This window comes from Papilio machaon, chromosome 17, assembly GCF_912999745.1.
Source record: "Papilio machaon chromosome 17, ilPapMach1.1, whole genome shotgun sequence".
Taxonomy (NCBI): domain Eukaryota; kingdom Metazoa; phylum Arthropoda; class Insecta; order Lepidoptera; family Papilionidae; genus Papilio; species Papilio machaon.
The window spans coordinates 239,583-257,010 of record NC_060002.1 but is presented as its reverse complement, the minus strand read 5'-3'; the positions used below and the strand labels follow the sequence as shown (position 1 = coordinate 257,010).

Here is a 17,428-nt window from a genome sequence, read left to right as displayed (position 1 = left end):
ATCTTTTTTATTTTTAAATTTTTACATATTATACAGAAAAATCAATAATTATTTTATTTGTGAATTAAGAAATTATACAACATTCCAGAAACTAAGAAAGAAATAAAATCAAGATTTTCAAAAATTATAAATATAATCTACAGCATACTAAATAAGTACAATAGTAGTTGTGTTTGGCCGCCATTTGCACGAGCGCTTTTTTTTACGCCGCTTCAAAATTCGGAGTTAAGAAATAAACGCTTTAAAATCACTAGTTTCCTTCTTCCTGCGCTCAAAATACAACAGATACATGGAAATTTTGTCATATTTGAACTTGTTTTAACGCGAGGTAAAGAAAGCGGCCGTACGAATGTGGGCTTGTGGTACGAGCACCAACCGACTGAGCACCAATATAACTGTAACATCAACAGTAACTATTATTGAAAATAATTCCTACAAATTAATGTTGGCAAAAATGGCGGTTATTTTTCATATTACCTGGTGTTAACAAAATGCGACAAGTGTCGATTAGGAAAACTGGTACAAGTCCCTGATGACATTGCAATAAACCAGCCGACACATGGAGAACTCGAAATCTACGTTTATTTCAAAGGCGCATTACGCACACATAGACAATCTACAATATAGACTTAGATATTTGAGACATTTTGATGCTCCACATAATTCTTGCACAACCTCTAGAGAGGTTGACTGTGGAAAAAGAAGACAGATTTTCAGATAGTAGATGTTACTTTTGCACAGTTGAGTGCAGGTTGCGGTGAGACTAGTTGTGCTGTCGGTCCTGGTCGGGCGGGGCGGGGGCGGAGGCGGGGGCGGGGGCCGGGGCGTGGCCGCGCGCGTTCGCCTGCGCGAACCTGATGGCGACGCGCATCGCGTCCTGCACCAGCTGCTCGCACGTGATCAGACTCACCTGCAACACAATACTCGACTTTAACAACATTCGCCGAGTGAGGGGCGCAGCACGAGGCAGGCGCAGCACGAGGCAGGCATCACGACCTTGGTAGCGGCGAGCTCCGCGTAGAGGGCGGGGTCTCGCGCGGGCCGCACGCGCACCGCCGCGCCCAGCACCGGCGACACGCACGCCATCCACCGCTCCGCGCTGAACTCCTCCGACACGTACTCCTGCGCATACTATATTTAGTCAGCACTGGGCTACGGTGTTCCGCGTTCAGTCCCGCGGCAACTGTTCATATGTTCCCTTGTAAATAGTGGTCGTGAGTGACCTGCGGCACTGAGGCGGAGGCGCGCAGCACGCCGGCGGAGCAGGCCAGCAGCAGCGCGGGCAGGGCGGGCAGCGCGGGCGCCGCGGGGGCTGCGGCCAGCGCGGCGGCTGTGGCCTCGCCGCTCAGCAGGTACGAGCTGCGGACGAAGTGCACCGCAAACGTGCGCCCCTCCCGCCGCGCCTCGCACACCGCCTCCGCCACCTCCGCCTCCGCCAAACGTCTGCGCGCAGGACATACATTACTGTTTGTCTACATGACAAAGAGTTGATCGTCAGTCGAACGATTCGGGCATATTGAAACATATAGAATTCGAGTCGAGGGTTGATACTGACTCGTAATATAACTACAAGTTACAGATTGAGGCGAACATCACTAAAAGTTGAAAGTGTTAGTGATGGTCATGAATATAGTGATCGGCGAACACTGACTGCAGCACGGCGTCGGTGTCGGTGTCGGTGTCGGCGTGTGTGCGGGTGTCGGGCTGCGCCTCGAGCCGCTGCAGTCGCTGCAGACAGGCGGCGGCGCGGGCGAGGGGCTTGGCCCCGCACAGCGCCGCCAGTCGCCGCCGCGCCTCGCCCGCCTCGCGCCGCACGCGCCCCGCCTCCGTCAGCTGCGCCACCTCGCACAGGTACTCCGTGTGACAGAACAGCTCGTGTGCCTGCAACGTGCCACGCGACATATATGAATACGCACAAGCGCAGTTTGTACGCGGGATAGTAACGTGTGTATACCTGCAGTGCGGCGTCCCCGGCCAGCGCGTGCACTGTGGGCGCGTTGCTGCCGGCGCCGCGCACCGCCGTCACGCAGAACTCCCGCAGCAGGCCCGCCGTCGGCGCGTGCGTGCCGCAGCACAGCTCCCTGCGACGCCGCATGCTCTCCGCTCAATTTACCATTACGATAATTGGTTTTTAAACACAGATAATGTTTTATTTATTGCTCCACTAACCGGGAGTCGAGCCCGGGGGCCTCGCAGCTGACGAGGCGGAGGCCGCGCTCGGGGTAGGCCTCCCCGGGCACGCGCAGCGCTCCGCCCTCCTGCGCCAGCCGCACGCTGTCCACCACGCGCGTTCGCACCGGTGCGTCGCTGCGGATCGCCGCCCTGACGCACGCGTAACGATACCACTCACTCTCTTGTTTACACGATATTTTACGTACATAATTTAAAGAATAAATCAATAGTTAAAAAGCAAAATGATGATATTTGGCAGCGCACTCACCTGACTAGTTCCTCGGCGTGAAGCAGCACCTCCTGCGTCAGCTTGTCGCCGTACAGTGTGAGGGTGAGGGCGAGGCCGGCGGGCGAGACTGCGGCGCCGGTCTGGCAGAGCGCGGTGCGCGGCAGCAGGCGGCGCAGTGCGGCGTGCAGCAAGTGCGTCGCCGTGTGGTGCTGCATGAGGCGCAGGCGCCGCGCCCCGCACACCTCCGCCCTCGCCCCCGCCCCCGCCCCCGCCCCGCACCTCACGTAACACCTCCCCCCACTTCTATTTACGACAAAGTGTCCCTTGTGAAACACAAAATCGCGCACTTTAAACACCTTCTCCACTTTCATATAAACATCGTCACTAATTCTTATGACACCCGTATCCGCCTCTTGCCCGCCTTCCTCGCAGAAGAAATTTGTTCTGTCGGTTACTAAATAATAGGGACTAGTTTCGCACGGATCCAGGAAGTCGATCCATTCGCCGTCTTCGTTCACAATGGCGACTAGATCACACTGGAGCGGCTCAAACCGCACCTCATTGTTTTCATACAAATAATTATATTTGTATGTGTCATCTGTACGTTTAATGTTACTCTTTAGCAACCTATCGATGATGTCATCGAAGGCGAGCCCCTTCTGAGCTCTTTCTTTGAAAGCGGTCTTATGTTTAGATTTGTGCTCGGTGAGGAGCTTCCAAAATGCTTTTTTATCAATATCTAAATTATTCAATTTCGCTATTCTCTCGATCACATTCTCCGGGAAGCCGTGAGTGTCGTATAACTTAAATACTATTTCTCCAGGTATTGTTGCAGAATTAATTTTGGACATTTTCTGAAACAATAACATAAAAAGATGAGAAAGACATTCAATTAGTTATGTAATATTAATGAAATAAAAATAATATCAGTTTTAAAGGGTAAAGTATTGTAGCCTACCTCTTTAAATTCTGTATATCCCAATGGGAAACCGGCCAGCTCAATGTCAGCCAGGCTCTCCACCTCCGGATACTTTTGCACCAGACCTTTCCATTTCTTCTTGAGGTCAGCGCGCAATTTTGCGTACGACTCTCTCTCGTGGTCTATGATGAGGTTGGCATCGTTTTGTTTAGTGATCAGTTCCGGATATGTATCTCCGAGGCTGGATGCCACTTCCGAGTACAGCTGGTTCAGCAGTTGAGGGTTTTGGAAGACATCCGTGCAAATCTTGAACGATTTACGCATTATTTGTTTCAGGTTCAAACTGTAAATTTAAAAGTTGTATACATAGAAAACATCTTTCCAATGCAATGTCAAACAGTTGATCAGTAAACTGACCTGGCTACGGGGAAGACGTCATCTGCGAGGCAGACGCTGACCATGCGCGCGTGGTCCGCCAGCCGCCGGTACGCCTGGTCCAGTGCTGCGTCAGCACCATAGCGCCCGCTGTACGCCGGCACTCCTTTGCTGTTCTGTTACAATCTTTCTAAACTCAATGATACACTAATATTTATTTCAACAGAGCTCTAAATTAAATTGACAATAATTTGCATAAAAATTATAATTATAGCAACATAGTTTGTGTTACCCTGTGTATGGCGTCCATTAATGGCCTGAAGAGATCAGTGTCATAGTTGGAGTGGACCCCCTGCAGCAGCGCGGCGATGCGCTCCAGCCCCATGCCGGTGTCCACGTGCTGCCGCCGCAGTCGCTTCACTGAACCATCGCCTTCTCTGACCGTACACACAAATTAATATGTGGGTACTTTTCAGTAGAAGGTGGATAAAGAAAATCCTTTTTAATTATTTATACTGAAACTAACCTGTTACAATCAATAAAGACGAGATTCCATATCTCAGTGAGGCTGCCGTCTGTTCCCACATAGTGGAGCTCAGTGCAGGCCCCGCACGGCCCTGTCGCTCCCATCTCCCAGAAATTGTCTGCGGCCCCCCGCGCCTGCAGCCTGCTCGCTGGCACCCTGCCATCACAAACTGTTACAATTGCTTTGTATCAAATATTGTACCAAAAATATTCCTAACTAAACATACCCAAGTGATCTCCAAATGTCTCTGCAGTCTCTGTCCTCTTGCAAACCTATAACAACATCTCCACCAAAGTATGTCACCAGCAGGTCTTCAGGTTTCAGGCGAAATGGACCCAGTAGCAGGTCCCAGGCCATTTGACATGCTTCTTTCTAACAAGCAAAAAACTTATTCAATTTTATCTATATATTGTTAGAGACAAAAATCAACACTGTGCCGGTGTATCGGCGCAGCACTAGACATGTCAAATATAAACGCTGACGTCGCCTCACTACAGCTATCTGTCACTTGGTTTTGGGAACTTTAGCGCGCAATACGCTCGAAAGGATCTTGACTAATAATTCTCTAAAAGTTCAGAAGTGAGATATTACCCAAACTCACAAAGTGATTTTGTTGCATAAAAGTATCGTATTGTTTACCGGAGAGTAAGATTTTTAAAATTTGTAAGGATATTGAGAACTTCGAGTAAATGGTAAACTTAAAACGCACACCAGCGTGAAAATCTTCATATTTGGTGAGATTGTTCCATGTTTCTAATTATCTGTACCAAATTATTTACTGATTTCTTAATTTGGTGATTTCTAAAAGACTTGAAAACATTTTCCTAAAGTCTGTAATCGTACAATCATAAAGTCATGTTACGAAAATTGTTTTATTAACAGACCATGAAAAGACCATTGGCTTGAAAACACAAAATCAAGATTTGTTGTGTTTATTTCTATTTTAATGCTTGATTTAAAGGTTTGGTTTTATGGTTTGTCAAGACACAAAAGTTTGTGTAAAATATTATAAGTGCCTTTCATTTTAAAACAAGGTATGATTTATGTTGAGACACAAAAGTGGTGTGTAAAATAATATGAATCATACATTTAATATTAAGATTATAATTTGGTTAATAGATAAAAGTTTTGTGTAGAATATTTAAATATACTGTTGGCTTTAAGACAGTACTTTTAAAGACTACAGGTTATGTTATAATTTAACAGGATAATTAAAAATACTTTTCTGTATTTTAAGTCACACAAAGAGGAATAAAGAGAAAAGACAGTCAAATTGAGGTATTAAAGTAGTTGGTACAAAAACTAAAATACACAGTCAGTGGTGTATTATGTGGAATATAATTTTGAAGCTGTGACAAATATGCATGAGATGAAAGGATGTTAAAATGCAATTGCAAGGCAAAGATTAGTTGCATTGCATTGTTGCATGCATTGCCAAAATATGAATGGAGGACCTCATGTATTCATTATGTCAGTTGATGACAAATTAATTCAAGTGTTTCCATTTATTAAGACCAGTAGTAGTAGTTCAGACTAGGGAACATGCCAATTAAGTTAAACCAAAAGGTGAGGATTCAGTAAAATTTTATTATGACAAATTTGGGATTGGCATGTCACATGTCATGTAATATGACAGATAGCATGATTGCTCAAGCCATTATTGGTATAAGCTGCCGGATGTCCTGGCATGGATACTTATTCAATTTGTACTGCGGTAAGATCAAACCAATTTTTTTTATATTTTTAGTGTTGATGTTTAATAAGATCAGGCTTTTCAATTAATTTAAAGAATTTTCCTAACAACTGAAATTGAGAATATAGATCAATTTATTAGTGAGGGTCTGGTAAAGCAGAGTTGTGATAAAATTAAAGCCATTACCTGAGTCAGATGGATATCATTATGTCTTAAGTCATTGATGTCCTTTCTAAGTTCAGTTTATTTTAATTTGTGTGTCAGCAGGATACTTCTAAATTAGAACTTGATTTTATTGTTTGGTATGTCATGACATGCTTGCCCTACATGGTCATGTGATGAATGTTATAGATCCATAAAGATACTTGGTGTTTGAGATGACAAGAGAAATCGTGTAAATCGAGTTACCGCCTAAGGGTCCGAACCTGCGCATATCGCGAGCAGCGCGCGATTGAAGCGCGTGTCGCGAGCAGCGCGCGATCGAAGCGCGTGTCGCGAGCAGCGCGCGATTGAAGCGCGTGTGGAGAGCAGCGCGCGATTGAAGCGCGTGTCGAGAGCAGCGCGCCATTGAAGCGCGTGTCGCGAGCAGCGCGCCATTGAAGCGCGTGTCGCGAGCAGCGCGCGATTGAAGCGCGTGTCGAGAGCAGCGCGCGATTGAAGCACGTGTCGCGAGCAGCGCGCCATTGAAGCGCGTGTCGCGAGCAGCGCGCGATTGAAGCGCGTGTCGAGAGCAGCGCGCGATTGAAGCGCGTGTCGCGAGCAGCGCGCCATTGAAGCGCGTGTCGCGAGCAGCGCGCGATTGAAGCGCGTGTCGCGAGCAGCGCGCGATTGAAGCGCGTGTGGAGAGCAGCGCGACATTGAAGCGCGTGTCGAGAGCAGCGCGCCATTGAAGCGCGTGTCGCGAGCAGCGCGCCATTGAAGCGCGTGTCGCGAGCAGCGCGCCATTGAAGCGCGTGTCGCGAGCAGCGCGCCATTGAAGCGCGTGTCGAGATGAGCGCGCCTGAGCGGTGCCTGTTTACGATCAGCGCGCCTGAGCGGTGCCTGTCTACAATCAGCGCGCCTGAGCGGTGCCTGTCTACAATCAGCGCACCTGAGCGGTGCCTGTCTACAATCAGCGCGCCTGAGCGGTGCCTGTCTACAATCAGCGCGCCTGAGCGGTGCCTGTCTACAATCAGCGCGCCTGAGCGGTGCCTGTCTACAATCAGCGCGCCTGAGCGGTGCCTGTCTACAATCAGCGCGCCTGAGCGGTGCCTGTCTACAATCAGCGCGCCTGAGCGGTGCCTGTTTACAATCAGCGCACCAGTGAAACGCGTGTGGTGAGCAGTGCGCTTGTAAAGTGCCTGTCGTTAGCAGTGGCGCTTGTGGAGCGCCTGTCGCGAGCAACGGCGCTTGTGGAGCACCCGTCGCGAGTAGTACGCTCGTGAAGTGCCTGTCGCGAGCAGGCCGAGGCCGCGAACCTGTAGAGAGTCTTGATGGGTATAGATGTCATGGAGTACAGGGTGCACGGAATGCCAGGTATTTGACATGGTAATAAAAATAATAATAATGAAAACTTTTATTTCAGACACATAATTGATAAAAGAAAATCAAAGATTGCCTATGGGGCGTATGTTTAGCCTCAGGGCGTATATGTTGCCTCCGGGCGTATGTTTTGCCTATGGGGCGTATGTTTAGCCTCCGGGCGTATATGTTGCCTCCGGGCGTATGTTTAGCCTCCGGGCGTATATGTTGCCTCCGGGCGTATGTTTAGCCTCCGGGCGTATATGTTGCCTCCGGGCGTATGTTTAGCCTCCGGGCGTATATGTTGCCTCCGGGCGTATGTTTAGCCTCCGGGCGTATATGTTGCCTCCGGGCGTATGTTTAGCCTCCGGGCGTATATGTTGCCTCCGGGCGTATGTTTAGCCTCCGGGCGTATATGTTGCCTCCGGGCGTATGTTTAGCCTCCGGGCGTATATGTTGCCTCCGGGCGTATGTTTAGCCTCCGGGCGTATGTTTAGCCTCCGGGCGTATGGTTTGCCTACGGGGCTATATTTTCTGCCTACGGGGCTGATTTGCTTTTAGGTCCTTTTTCTTGGAGGTGTTCTGGCTCTTCATGGCGCTTGGGACAGCGTGTAAAACGATGCAGCAAGGATCAATACTCCTTCGAGGACGAAGGAAATGCAGGATGGCCGAACTGTTAGAGACAAAAATCAACACTGTGCCGGTGTATCGGCGCAGCACTAGACATGTCAAATATAAACGCTGACGTCGCCTCACTACAGCTATCTGTCACTTGGTTTTGGGAACTTTAGCGCGCAATACGCTCGAAAGGATCTTGACTAATAATTCTCTAAAAATATATAAAAATTAATCCCTATTTCCCTTGGTCATGGCATTACACATCACAAGTTTGATTTTTTAGTTGTATTTGTTATTATCAGAGGAAGGTTCTTATAAGAGAAAAAATTAAAAAATTAGGTTATTTAAGTTTATTTTTTAATTTCTCACAAATGAAGTCCCAGGCAAAAGCTATTAACTAGTACATTTAAATAGTGTACCTAATGAGGTTTTATATAACAACTACCTTAACTTTTAAAAAGGAAAATAAATGATTATGCAATGCATCATGTTGGGAAAATTATTGAAATATATAATTTGGTTTTTGAAGCAACTTACTAAGATAAGGCCATCATTGTTTTGTGAAAAAAAAAAAATGTTTGTCTTATTTACCTTATAATAGTCGCCAAAGGACCAGTTCCCCAACATCTCAAAGAAAGTGTGATGATGGCCATCCATCCCCACCAACTCCAGGTCATTGTGCTTGCCCCCAACTCTCACACACTTCTGTGAGTTGACTGCCCTTGCGCATGGAGGCTCTACCACACCCAGGAATACTCCTTTGAACTGAAATTGTGAGAAAAGTGCATGATATCATTTATTACACTACATTGCTCAGAGAAATATTAATTTTAACTAATACAGTGCAGCAAAACTTAATTAGAAAAAAAATATTTCTTTATTACCTGATTCATTCCGGCGTTAACAAAGGGTACTGTGGGGTCACATAATGGCACCACAGAACTAGACTTTATAAACTTATGCCCGTGGTTTTTACAAAAGTATTCAATAAAAGAATTCCTAATGTTGTTGGACGTCAATGTCCTGTGGGTCTTGTAGAATGCACGAGGCATTTTATTTGTAATCGATACACGATACATTTTTAAAAGTTCGATATGAATTTACTTAATACACGACACTTTCACCACAGTAACTTAACATTTAAGATATTAAAAACTATCTGTATCATAACTTTAAATCAGAAACAAAAACAAATGTCTAAGCTTATGTCAATGTCACTTATCCAATTTTTACAAAATTGAACAGAATATATATTTAGAAACATAGACGTAATGAAAAAAGATAGAAATTTATTTCTAAAAACAATTGTTTTAGTAATCTCTTTGAATATTCGAGTAATTATTTATAAAGTCAGTGAGCTGCTTCATTAAAGATTTGAGAAGATTGATTATGTTTGAAAATCAATTCAATTTTAATGACGTCCTCCGACAAACATAGTATTTCTAAACGAATAATTTCAGATAACGATTTGACAGTTTTACAAACTGACGTGTGTTTTTGATGTTTTGGTCTGTTTATTCGAGAAGAGAGTAGATTGATATTTCATTTGCGGTTTAAATAATCGTAATATTCAAATTAAAACGAAATGTTTAGCGACTGCAATTAGTGTACATTATTGGATACAAAAAAGTCTGTGCGGAGACTGTGTGGTTTAAAACTATGTTGTTTTAATCAATGATCCCATTATACATAGACACGTAAAATTATTTATTTTGAAACAAAAGCCAATTATTACGGAACCATGAGTCGCTTACATCTTTTTTTAATTTACTTATGTATTAGTCTCTCGGCTGCTGAGCTTTTCGGCCCAGAGAAACGTAAGAACAAAGAGAAAATGGCAGAAGATGACGACCCTCCTGAGGACAGTGAAGCAAAAGCCAAAGCGACTATGGAGTATCTTACTAGGCTTAGGCAGGACTTGGTTTATCTGCAAAACGCTGCGGATGCGATGAAAGACAAAGTTGAGAAAGATGAAGAAATAGCGGACACTTTAAAAGGTAAAATCATTTTTAACAATATTTACAAAATAAGGTCATTAGAAATGTGAACAATGCAAGTAATGTAAAAATAAACTTCTTAATCATAGATATAAAATATGAACCTGTAAATTTTTGATGAATCATCTATGATAATGATACATTTTTGATATATTGTCAAATCTTCAAGAGACAGTATAAGATTTTATATGAATTGTTATTGATGTCATAACATTTTAGAAAACATCTTTATGATTAACAGAACTTCTTAAGATTCCTACAAAAAACTCTGATGAAAAGTTGGATGAAATGAAATATGTCCTGAAAGTTATAAAAAAACATCCCTTTCTGACACAAACAGGACCCATGTTGGACACCGGCACAAGGAGCAGTAAGGACCAGGACACTGAATATCAGGTAATGTCATTTTTATAAATTTGAAGATGATATATAATGTATGCATTAATTTTAGTTAAATAATTAAATAGTAATGTTGCAAACATCAACTTAATTAAATTATATTACAATTTTATAAAAAGTAATTGTAATTATTAAATCAATATCAAATTTGATTCTTATTTTAATTTGTTTATTGTACAGAAAGGAGAGACAGGATATGATGACATCTTCTCTACTATACAAGATTTGTCTGTGGAAAAAGAGCCAGAGTTAACTCCAGAACTGAAAGAAGGTTATATTGTTTTATTTTATTATTTACACACATTAACACATTGTTGGTGGCAGTATCATATCAACTAATTAAATTTCTGTTTAGTCCAATTTGTAATATACATTGCAGCCAAGGAGCTGTTTGATGCCGCTATGCAGAAGTTAGAGCGGCGGTCTGCGGACGTGCGCGGTGCGGTGCAGCAAGTGCAGCGCGCGGCGGAGCGCGGTTACGCCCCCGCTAAGGTCCAGCTCGCGTGGTCTTACATATTCGGCGAGGGGCTTGACCTCGACATCGACAAGGGAAAGGAAATTTTCGAGGAACTGGCAAATGAAGGGAACGCAGATGCTCATGCTGTAAGTAAATAAATGAATATAGTCTTTGAACATCGAAATAGAGGACTGCTTATTGTTAATGGTCTATTAGACCTTTTTGTCTTCCGATGATGACTTAAATATCATTGGGTAAATAAATGAAAAGCCAAGTAATAGAATATGCGTGGTTTGCAGGGCGTGGGGTTCCTGTACGCGACGGGGCTGGGCGTGGGCGTGTCGCAGGCGCGCGCGCTGCTGCACTACACGCTGGGCGCGCTGGGCGGCAGCGACTTCGCGCAGATGGCGCTGGCCTACCGGCACTGGGCCGCCGTCACCGTGCCCGCCTCCTGCCCCAAGGCCATGCAGCTGTACATGAAGGTCGCCGCCAAAGGTACGCGCACAACCACTTGTATGTAGAGAGTGTAGATGTGACATTGTTGACCGTGCGAGTGTGCCAGTGGCGGGCAAGGTGTCGCTGAGCGGAGGGCCGGCGGTGCAGCGCGCGCGGCTGCTGGACGAGGCGGAGGGCGGCGGCGGCGCGCTCGACACCGACCTCATCGAGTACTACCAGCTGCTGGCCGACAAGGGTGACGTGCAGGCGCAGGTCGCTTAACTAAATCTCTGCCGTGACATTTTTTCTTATACTTCTATTTTACAACATATAATTCGCAAACATATATCTCTGCAGGTGGGTCTCGGGCAGCTGCACTTCCAGGGCGGGCGCGGCGTGACGCTGGACGTGCGCAAGGCGCAGCACTACTTCCAGCAGGCCGCCAACGCCGGCAACGCCGTCGCCAACGCCTTCCTAGGAAAGGTACCACTGGATCCTCACACTGCTTATAACTTACAGTGAATTGTTTTTACATATTGGTCGATGCGAACAGATCTACCTGGAGGGGGGCGACGGCGTGAAGGCTGACAACGAGACGGCGCTGCGCTACTTCCGCAAGGCCGCCGAGCTCAACAACCCCGTGGGACAGAGCGGGCTCGGTCTCATGTACCTGCAGGTAGCGCGCGTCTCACTCGCAGCATCACACTCTTGTTATATACCATTGTAAGCGATGCTGACCGCCGCGGCGTGCTCCCCAGGGGCGCGGGGTGCCGCGGGACACCACCGCCGCGCTCAAGTACTTCACCATGGCGGCCAACCAGGGCTGGGTGGAGGGCCAGCTCCACCTCGGCTTCATGTACTTCGGTGAGTCGGGATATTGTAATGGGCGATCGATGCGTCAGTCGGTCCTGTCTTCCGTGAAGTGTTCGGAGGTGCGAAAGGATACAATTGTGTGGTGACGCATGTTGCAGGCGGCATCGGCGTGCGGCGCGACTTCAAGCAGGCCAACAAGTACTTCTCGCTGGCCTCGCAGTCGGGCCACGTGCTGGCGCTCTACCACCTCGCGCAGATGCACGCGCAGGGCCTCGGCGTGCTGCGCTCCTGCACCACCGCCGTAGAGGTAGCGGTACTCCTCCTGTACTGTACACGTCGTGCACGTGCAGTGCGATGGTAACTCGATGCGTGTCGTGTGCAGCTGCTGAAGAACGTGTGCGAGCGCGGCGCGTGGAGCGCCCGCCTGATGTCTGCGCACGGGGCGTGGCGCGCGCGGAACTCGCCCGCAGCCCTCACGCAGTACCTCGCGCTGGCCGAGCGCGGCCTCGAGGTCGCCCAGAGCAACGCCGCCTTCATCCTGGACATCGGTGACTGTCCCCGCGCGCCGCCATCTCACCGCGTGTCACTGCGCCGTGTCACAGCGCATCACTGACCGGTGTCGTGTCGTGTCGCAGGCGAGTCGGCGCTGTTCCCGGGCGAGCAGCGGTACCGGCGCGCGCTGCAGCTGTGGGGGCGAGCGGCCGCGCAGGGCTGCGCCGGCGCCCGTCTCAAGCTCGGCGACTACCACTACTACGGCCTCGGCACGCCGCTCGACCTCGAGGCCGCCGCCTACCACTACAGGTGCGCGCCCCCGCCCTCGCCCGCCTCCGCCCCCGCCTGCCTCCGCCCCCGCCCCCGCCTCATGTCGCGCTCGCGTGTTGCAGGATAGCGTCGGAGCAGCTGCACAGCGCGCAGGCGACCTTCAACCTGGGCTACATGCACGAGCGCGGGCTGGGCCTGGCGCGAGACCCGCACCTCGCCAAGCGCTGCTACGACCTGGCCGCCGACAGCTCGCCCGACGCCCGCCTGCCCGCCGCCCTCGCCCTCGCCCGACTGCACGCCGCCGCCGCCATCGACCACATCGCACATGTAACCCGCACTCCACAGCTCACATCTCATCATCTACACCGCGCTCTCTCCACCTCACATTGTTGTCTGACTGTGTCGTGTGCAGACGGTGATGGAGAGTCCGCTGGCCTGGCTGCTGCTGTCGGCGGAGTCCAGTCTGCAGACCAGCTGGGACGTCTACCTCATCGCCGCGCTCGCCGCCGCCCTCGCCCTCGTCGTGCTGCTGCGCCGCCCGCCCGCCGCGCCCCCCGCACCCCCCAACCACTGACCCCCCGACACCCCCCGCCGGGTGTCACACATGTCACGTAACTGACACACCGTGTCACGAGCGAGATGCGATCTCTCGCAGTACATTTGCGGTGCTTTGTACAAATGTGTTAAAACTTGATGTTGTTTGTCGCAACTTGTTTTTAATTAGTTACTATTCATTTAATTTGTACAAAGAATTTTAAATTTTAAATTCCATTAGCAGCGATGTAGAACATCGATATACGTTTTATTTATGAACGACGTACAGTTACAATAATATCTTATTTCATATTAGTTTGAACGTATTCAGTAAAAACGTAACATTCAGGTTTACTCTAAAAGTAAGAATTTTGTGATGTTGACATGATATTTATTGGTTTTGAAATATTTTGTTTTGTGAAACCTTTATTCATTTCATCAAACGACGCCGGCATTGTTAGTGAGTAAAGTTTACCGCACTGCCGCACTGCCGCACTGCCGCACGGCGCACTGCCTCTACATCGGCCGGCTCACGTTGTGCCGAACTAAGTTATTTAAATCAACGATGAAATGATGTAAATATTAAATAAATATAGAAGTTTTAAGTAAACGTTGTTTTATTTAAAATTCATAAATAAAGGTGTGTCTTGTGTCAGGTGGGGGATGTGAGGGAGGTGGGGGAGGCGGCGGCGGCCTGGCGCTCCAGCTGCTCGATCTTGCGCGCGATGTCGTCCGCGGAGAAGGCGCACTCCGCCGCCTCCGGGCTCGCCTCCGCGGGCTCACTCTTCAATTTCTGTCAAACGACATCGCAATAAACACATTTTTGTAAACACCAAAAATTTGTTTCAAACTTTTTTTCGAATGAAGCCCTTAAATGATCTTAGCTTTATTGTATAAATAAAATGCCGAATTGAGCAATAAAACGTATTCAGCGGACGCACCCAGAAGTGGGCGTACTCCGGCGAGATGGCCTGCAGCTCCGCGATGCGGTCCTCCACCTGCTTGAGTCTGCGGTACACGTCCCGCCCCACCGGCGCCACGCTCAGGAACTCCTCGGCCGCTCGCAGCCGCTCCGCCACGCCCCCCGGCAACGCCCCGCCCTCCTCGCGCCCCGCCCCGCCCGCCTCACGCCCCGTCCCGCCCGCCCCACGCGACAGCTGCGGGCCCCACTCGTTGTGCACTTTGCGTACTGGACAAACATTTCAAATACTTTTACTGTCGGATTCATAGAATGACTGTACGAACTCAAAAACTCTATTATTGCCTCGGTCTTGTACATTAATTATTCATTATTTACCATCCAAATTAACGTCGCAACTACTTACTTTTCAAGTGTCCCTTGGAGTCGGATCGCTTAACGAACTGTGTGCGCACTCTGGCGCACGTGTCGGCGTCCTGCGTCTCGCTCTCGCAGTGGCCGGGGATGAAGTCGACGATGTTGCTCAAGTCCACCTGCGCCCGCTTCCGCTCTATAAAGTTCTGTATGCGTTGCTGCAGCTCCTCGTTGGACACGTTGATCTGAACCAAGTTTCTGTCGGTCGTGTCGTCTGGTGAGTGAGGAGGAGATGGACATGGTGATCTGTGAGGTGGAGGTGGCGGTGAACCTGCAAGGATGTTACGGTTGTCAATGGGAAGAGCGTCCGGTTCAAGGACAAACAATTCAATAAAAACAAACACTTATTTATCAACAATGAAATATATTTATTTAAAAAATAACATGTACTTCGTAACAAGGCAAGCGATTCTAAATTAAAACAAAAAAATAAAAGTGTTTCTCCAAATAACGACTAACACCATTGTATACAATAGTCTTCTTAAATAATAGCACATATTGTAGCATTCACCACGAGCCAGGCTCGGTGTGTCTCGACAACCGCATATTATGCTTTAGAATTACTTAACATCTACCTACTTTGAATACTAATAAATTGTAATTAAGTTCTTATCTTAAATGGTCAATTTCCAACAAAACAAACTTTCAATATGTATGTCAAGATAGGAAAGCTTATAAGTTTACTCCCGAGTTAAGACTTTTGAAATGATTTAGGTGCAGCAGTAGTGGTCGGGTCACTGCGGGTGTGGGTGTGGGCCCACGCACATTCGGGGTTCTCCTTCCAGAGGGGCGCGTGGTCGCCGGCGTAGTGCTCGCGCTTCCACACCGGCGCGCTCGCCTTGAGCCGGTCTACACAGTGCGCGGCGGCGGCCAGCGCGGGCCCGCGGTGTGCGCTGCTCACCGCCACCACCAGCGACGCCTCCCGGCACGCCACCGCGCCCAGCCTGCGCACACGCACACGTACACTGCATTATTGTATTAATGATTAGCGAGCATAAACTTAGTAATTAGTTCTATTTACTTCTTCGTACATAATGAGGTTAAAATATGGCCAAATTAAGTGCGATTACGAAACAAGGCGGCGAGGTCGCCGGTCACGCTCTGTGCGCTTTGTGTCGTGCGCCTGCGCTATAATTACACACATCCTCTATTTCAAAAATCTAGTTAATGTTTTGCCGTTTTTTATAGATATACATTGTCAGAGTTTTGCAAAATAGGCAAATGAACTTTTATATTTATAATATAAGAAACATCTAACAGGAGAACATCTACAGACTCTTGGTCTGTCCTCTTCTTTTTTACAATTGGTCAATGTCCAAAGGCAAATGAACTTTGTAGCCCTCAGTTGTCAAACTTTTATTTGCAATCCGAATGCTTCTATAAGAACTTTTCATAAAAGAGATTTTTAAGCACTTTTGTATTCTGTTTTCTGAAGAAACTAATTTATTTATATATATTTATAGTTTAAATAGGAATGTAAATTACTTTTCAATAAGTAAAAATATCTCAAGCAATAAGTAGAATACAGATAACATTTGTACCCTCATTAACATTCATTTGACTGATAAAGCTGAACAAATAAAGTGATGTAACATTGCAAACATATTGAATGTCTAATTTCAAGCAACATTTGTTGCTAGCAATGCTGACAATCTCATGATATTGAGTCACAAGTTAAAAATAACTACTACTTTAACTTAAGAAAATCTCATCTGATAATTATCAGAAAAATGTATCTAATATTGTTTAATGTTGTAACATGGAATTGTATATATGCAATATCTGTTGAGGCTAAGTGTAGGTAATTACACTTGTGTGTTATCACAAGAGTAGAAGTGTTAGTGTAAATCCTTTAAGTGTATAGAGTTGTTTGCACTTTACTCAAACAGACCATTTACAAAGACTTAAATTTATCTTAATTATTGACTTCATAAATATACAAAGGTATATTTTTAAAACAAATACCTATGGTAAATAGCAATGCCATGTACTGCGGGCCACTTGCTTCTGATTTCATTGCAAATATCTTTAAAAGCCTTCAAAGCCATGGCCTCGTATGCTTCATACTCCAACTTCACCACCTACAATGCACACATATACAAATTTTAATTAACTATTCCAATCATTATTAACAAATAAATGACTATGAAGTTAATGCAATAAACTTACCTTTTTACCTTCAAAGTTGTCTCTGGTTGTGCCGATGAAGACAGAGATGGCACCACAGCTGCTGTCCCCCACCAGCTCACTGATGGACTCCACCGATAACTTGTCTTCTGTTAATTTTAGGTGATCCATGTCTATAACTCTAACTATATGATGACAATTTAGCCCCCACTCAATGGTGGTATAACTGCAATTATATCTTCCTGTTTTATTTCCACATCTATACTTTGCTCACAGACTTCCTCATTTTTAGCTAAAAGTATATTATTCTTCAATGACTGCAGATTGTATGTCTCAGTGATGATATTGAGAAGTTCCTTGTAACTGATCCTCTGTGGCAAATGAATAATAGCCTCTCGAGTGCCGGCCAACTCTTTTGATTGAGCAAAAAATAGCACTTTCACTGTAACAGCACGTTCACTTTCCATTATTCATCCTGAACCTAAAAACGTTGTCCAAATCCAAATATTTAATAATGTATAGTGAATTCATGTCATATT

The 17,428-nt window shown here is 46.7% G+C and overlaps 3 protein-coding genes across 3 annotated transcripts; 1 reads left to right on the top strand and 2 right to left on the bottom strand.

Moving 5' to 3' along the window:
- Nucleotides 1–763: 763 nt before the first annotated feature.
- Nucleotides 764–9,224, bottom strand: LOC106708603 (alanine--tRNA ligase, mitochondrial). Its single transcript, XM_045681972.1, has 14 exons — nucleotides 8,917–9,224; nucleotides 8,624–8,797; nucleotides 4,448–4,593; nucleotides 4,222–4,377; nucleotides 3,988–4,132; nucleotides 3,738–3,871; nucleotides 3,360–3,663; nucleotides 2,441–3,255; nucleotides 2,170–2,322; nucleotides 1,955–2,081; nucleotides 1,652–1,881; nucleotides 1,224–1,443; nucleotides 997–1,122; nucleotides 764–910 (listed from the first exon to the last, which is right to left on the bottom strand). The coding sequence occupies exons 1-14, from the start codon at nucleotides 9,109–9,111 to the stop codon at nucleotides 764–766; spliced, it is 3,072 nt and encodes a 1,023-aa protein (XP_045537928.1). The 5' UTR covers nucleotides 9,112–9,224.
- A 296-nt stretch (nucleotides 9,225–9,520) lies between these two features.
- On the top strand, nucleotides 9,521–14,022 carry LOC106708824 (protein sel-1 homolog 1). The gene is made up of 14 exons (XM_014500379.2): nucleotides 9,521–10,029; nucleotides 10,370–10,425; nucleotides 10,609–10,699; nucleotides 10,808–11,031; nucleotides 11,185–11,380; nucleotides 11,448–11,593; nucleotides 11,678–11,803; nucleotides 11,874–11,996; nucleotides 12,079–12,184; nucleotides 12,292–12,440; nucleotides 12,516–12,681; nucleotides 12,769–12,934; nucleotides 13,018–13,222; nucleotides 13,308–14,022. Exons 1-14 carry the CDS (start codon nucleotides 9,774–9,776, stop codon nucleotides 13,467–13,469), a joined length of 2,172 nt encoding a protein of 723 aa, XP_014355865.2. The 5' UTR covers nucleotides 9,521–9,773; the 3' UTR covers nucleotides 13,470–14,022.
- A 49-nt stretch (nucleotides 14,023–14,071) lies between these two features.
- LOC106708823 (molybdopterin synthase catalytic subunit) lies at nucleotides 14,072–17,132 on the bottom strand. Its single transcript, XM_014500378.2, has 6 exons — nucleotides 16,932–17,132; nucleotides 16,728–16,843; nucleotides 15,528–15,706; nucleotides 14,755–15,033; nucleotides 14,371–14,618; nucleotides 14,072–14,222 (listed from the first exon to the last, which is right to left on the bottom strand). The coding sequence occupies exons 1-6, from the start codon at nucleotides 17,058–17,060 to the stop codon at nucleotides 14,082–14,084; spliced, it is 1,092 nt and encodes a 363-aa protein (XP_014355864.2). The 5' UTR covers nucleotides 17,061–17,132; the 3' UTR covers nucleotides 14,072–14,081.
- Between the last annotated feature and the right edge of the window lie 296 nt (nucleotides 17,133–17,428).

What these genes read in the sequence shown, in the direction of transcription:
- LOC106708823 (XM_014500378.2), bottom strand. Translation starts at nt 17,060, where the DNA reads ATGGATCACCTAAAATTAACAGAAGACAAGTTATCGGTGGAGTCCATC. An exon ending in ACAACTTTGAAGGTAAAAAG is followed by an intron (nt 16,844 to 16,931) that starts GTAAGTTTATTG and finishes TGTGCATTGTAG; the next exon opens with GTGGTGAAGTTGGAGTATGA. An exon ending in GGCATTGCTATTTACCATAG is followed by an intron (nt 15,707 to 16,727) that starts GTATTTGTTTTA and finishes GCGTGTGCGCAG; the next exon opens with GCTGGGCGCGGTGGCGTGCC.
- LOC106708824 (XM_014500379.2), top strand. Translation starts at nt 9,774, where the DNA reads ATGAGTCGCTTACATCTTTTTTTAATTTACTTATGTATTAGTCTCTCG. An exon ending in AATAGCGGACACTTTAAAAG is followed by an intron (nt 10,030 to 10,369) that starts GTAAAATCATTT and finishes TGACACAAACAG; the next exon opens with GACCCATGTTGGACACCGGC. An exon ending in CCAACGCCTTCCTAGGAAAG is followed by an intron (nt 11,804 to 11,873) that starts GTACCACTGGAT and finishes CGATGCGAACAG; the next exon opens with ATCTACCTGGAGGGGGGCGA.
- LOC106708603 (XM_045681972.1), bottom strand. Translation starts at nt 9,111, where the DNA reads ATGTATCGTGTATCGATTACAAATAAAATGCCTCGTGCATTCTACAAG. An exon ending in GACGTCTTCCCCGTAGCCAG is followed by an intron (nt 3,664 to 3,737) that starts GTCAGTTTACTG and finishes TTAAATTTACAG; the next exon opens with TTTGAACCTGAAACAAATAA. An exon ending in GACACCGACGCCGTGCTGCA is followed by an intron (nt 1,444 to 1,651) that starts GTCAGTGTTCGC and finishes TCCTGCGCGCAG; the next exon opens with ACGTTTGGCGGAGGCGGAGG.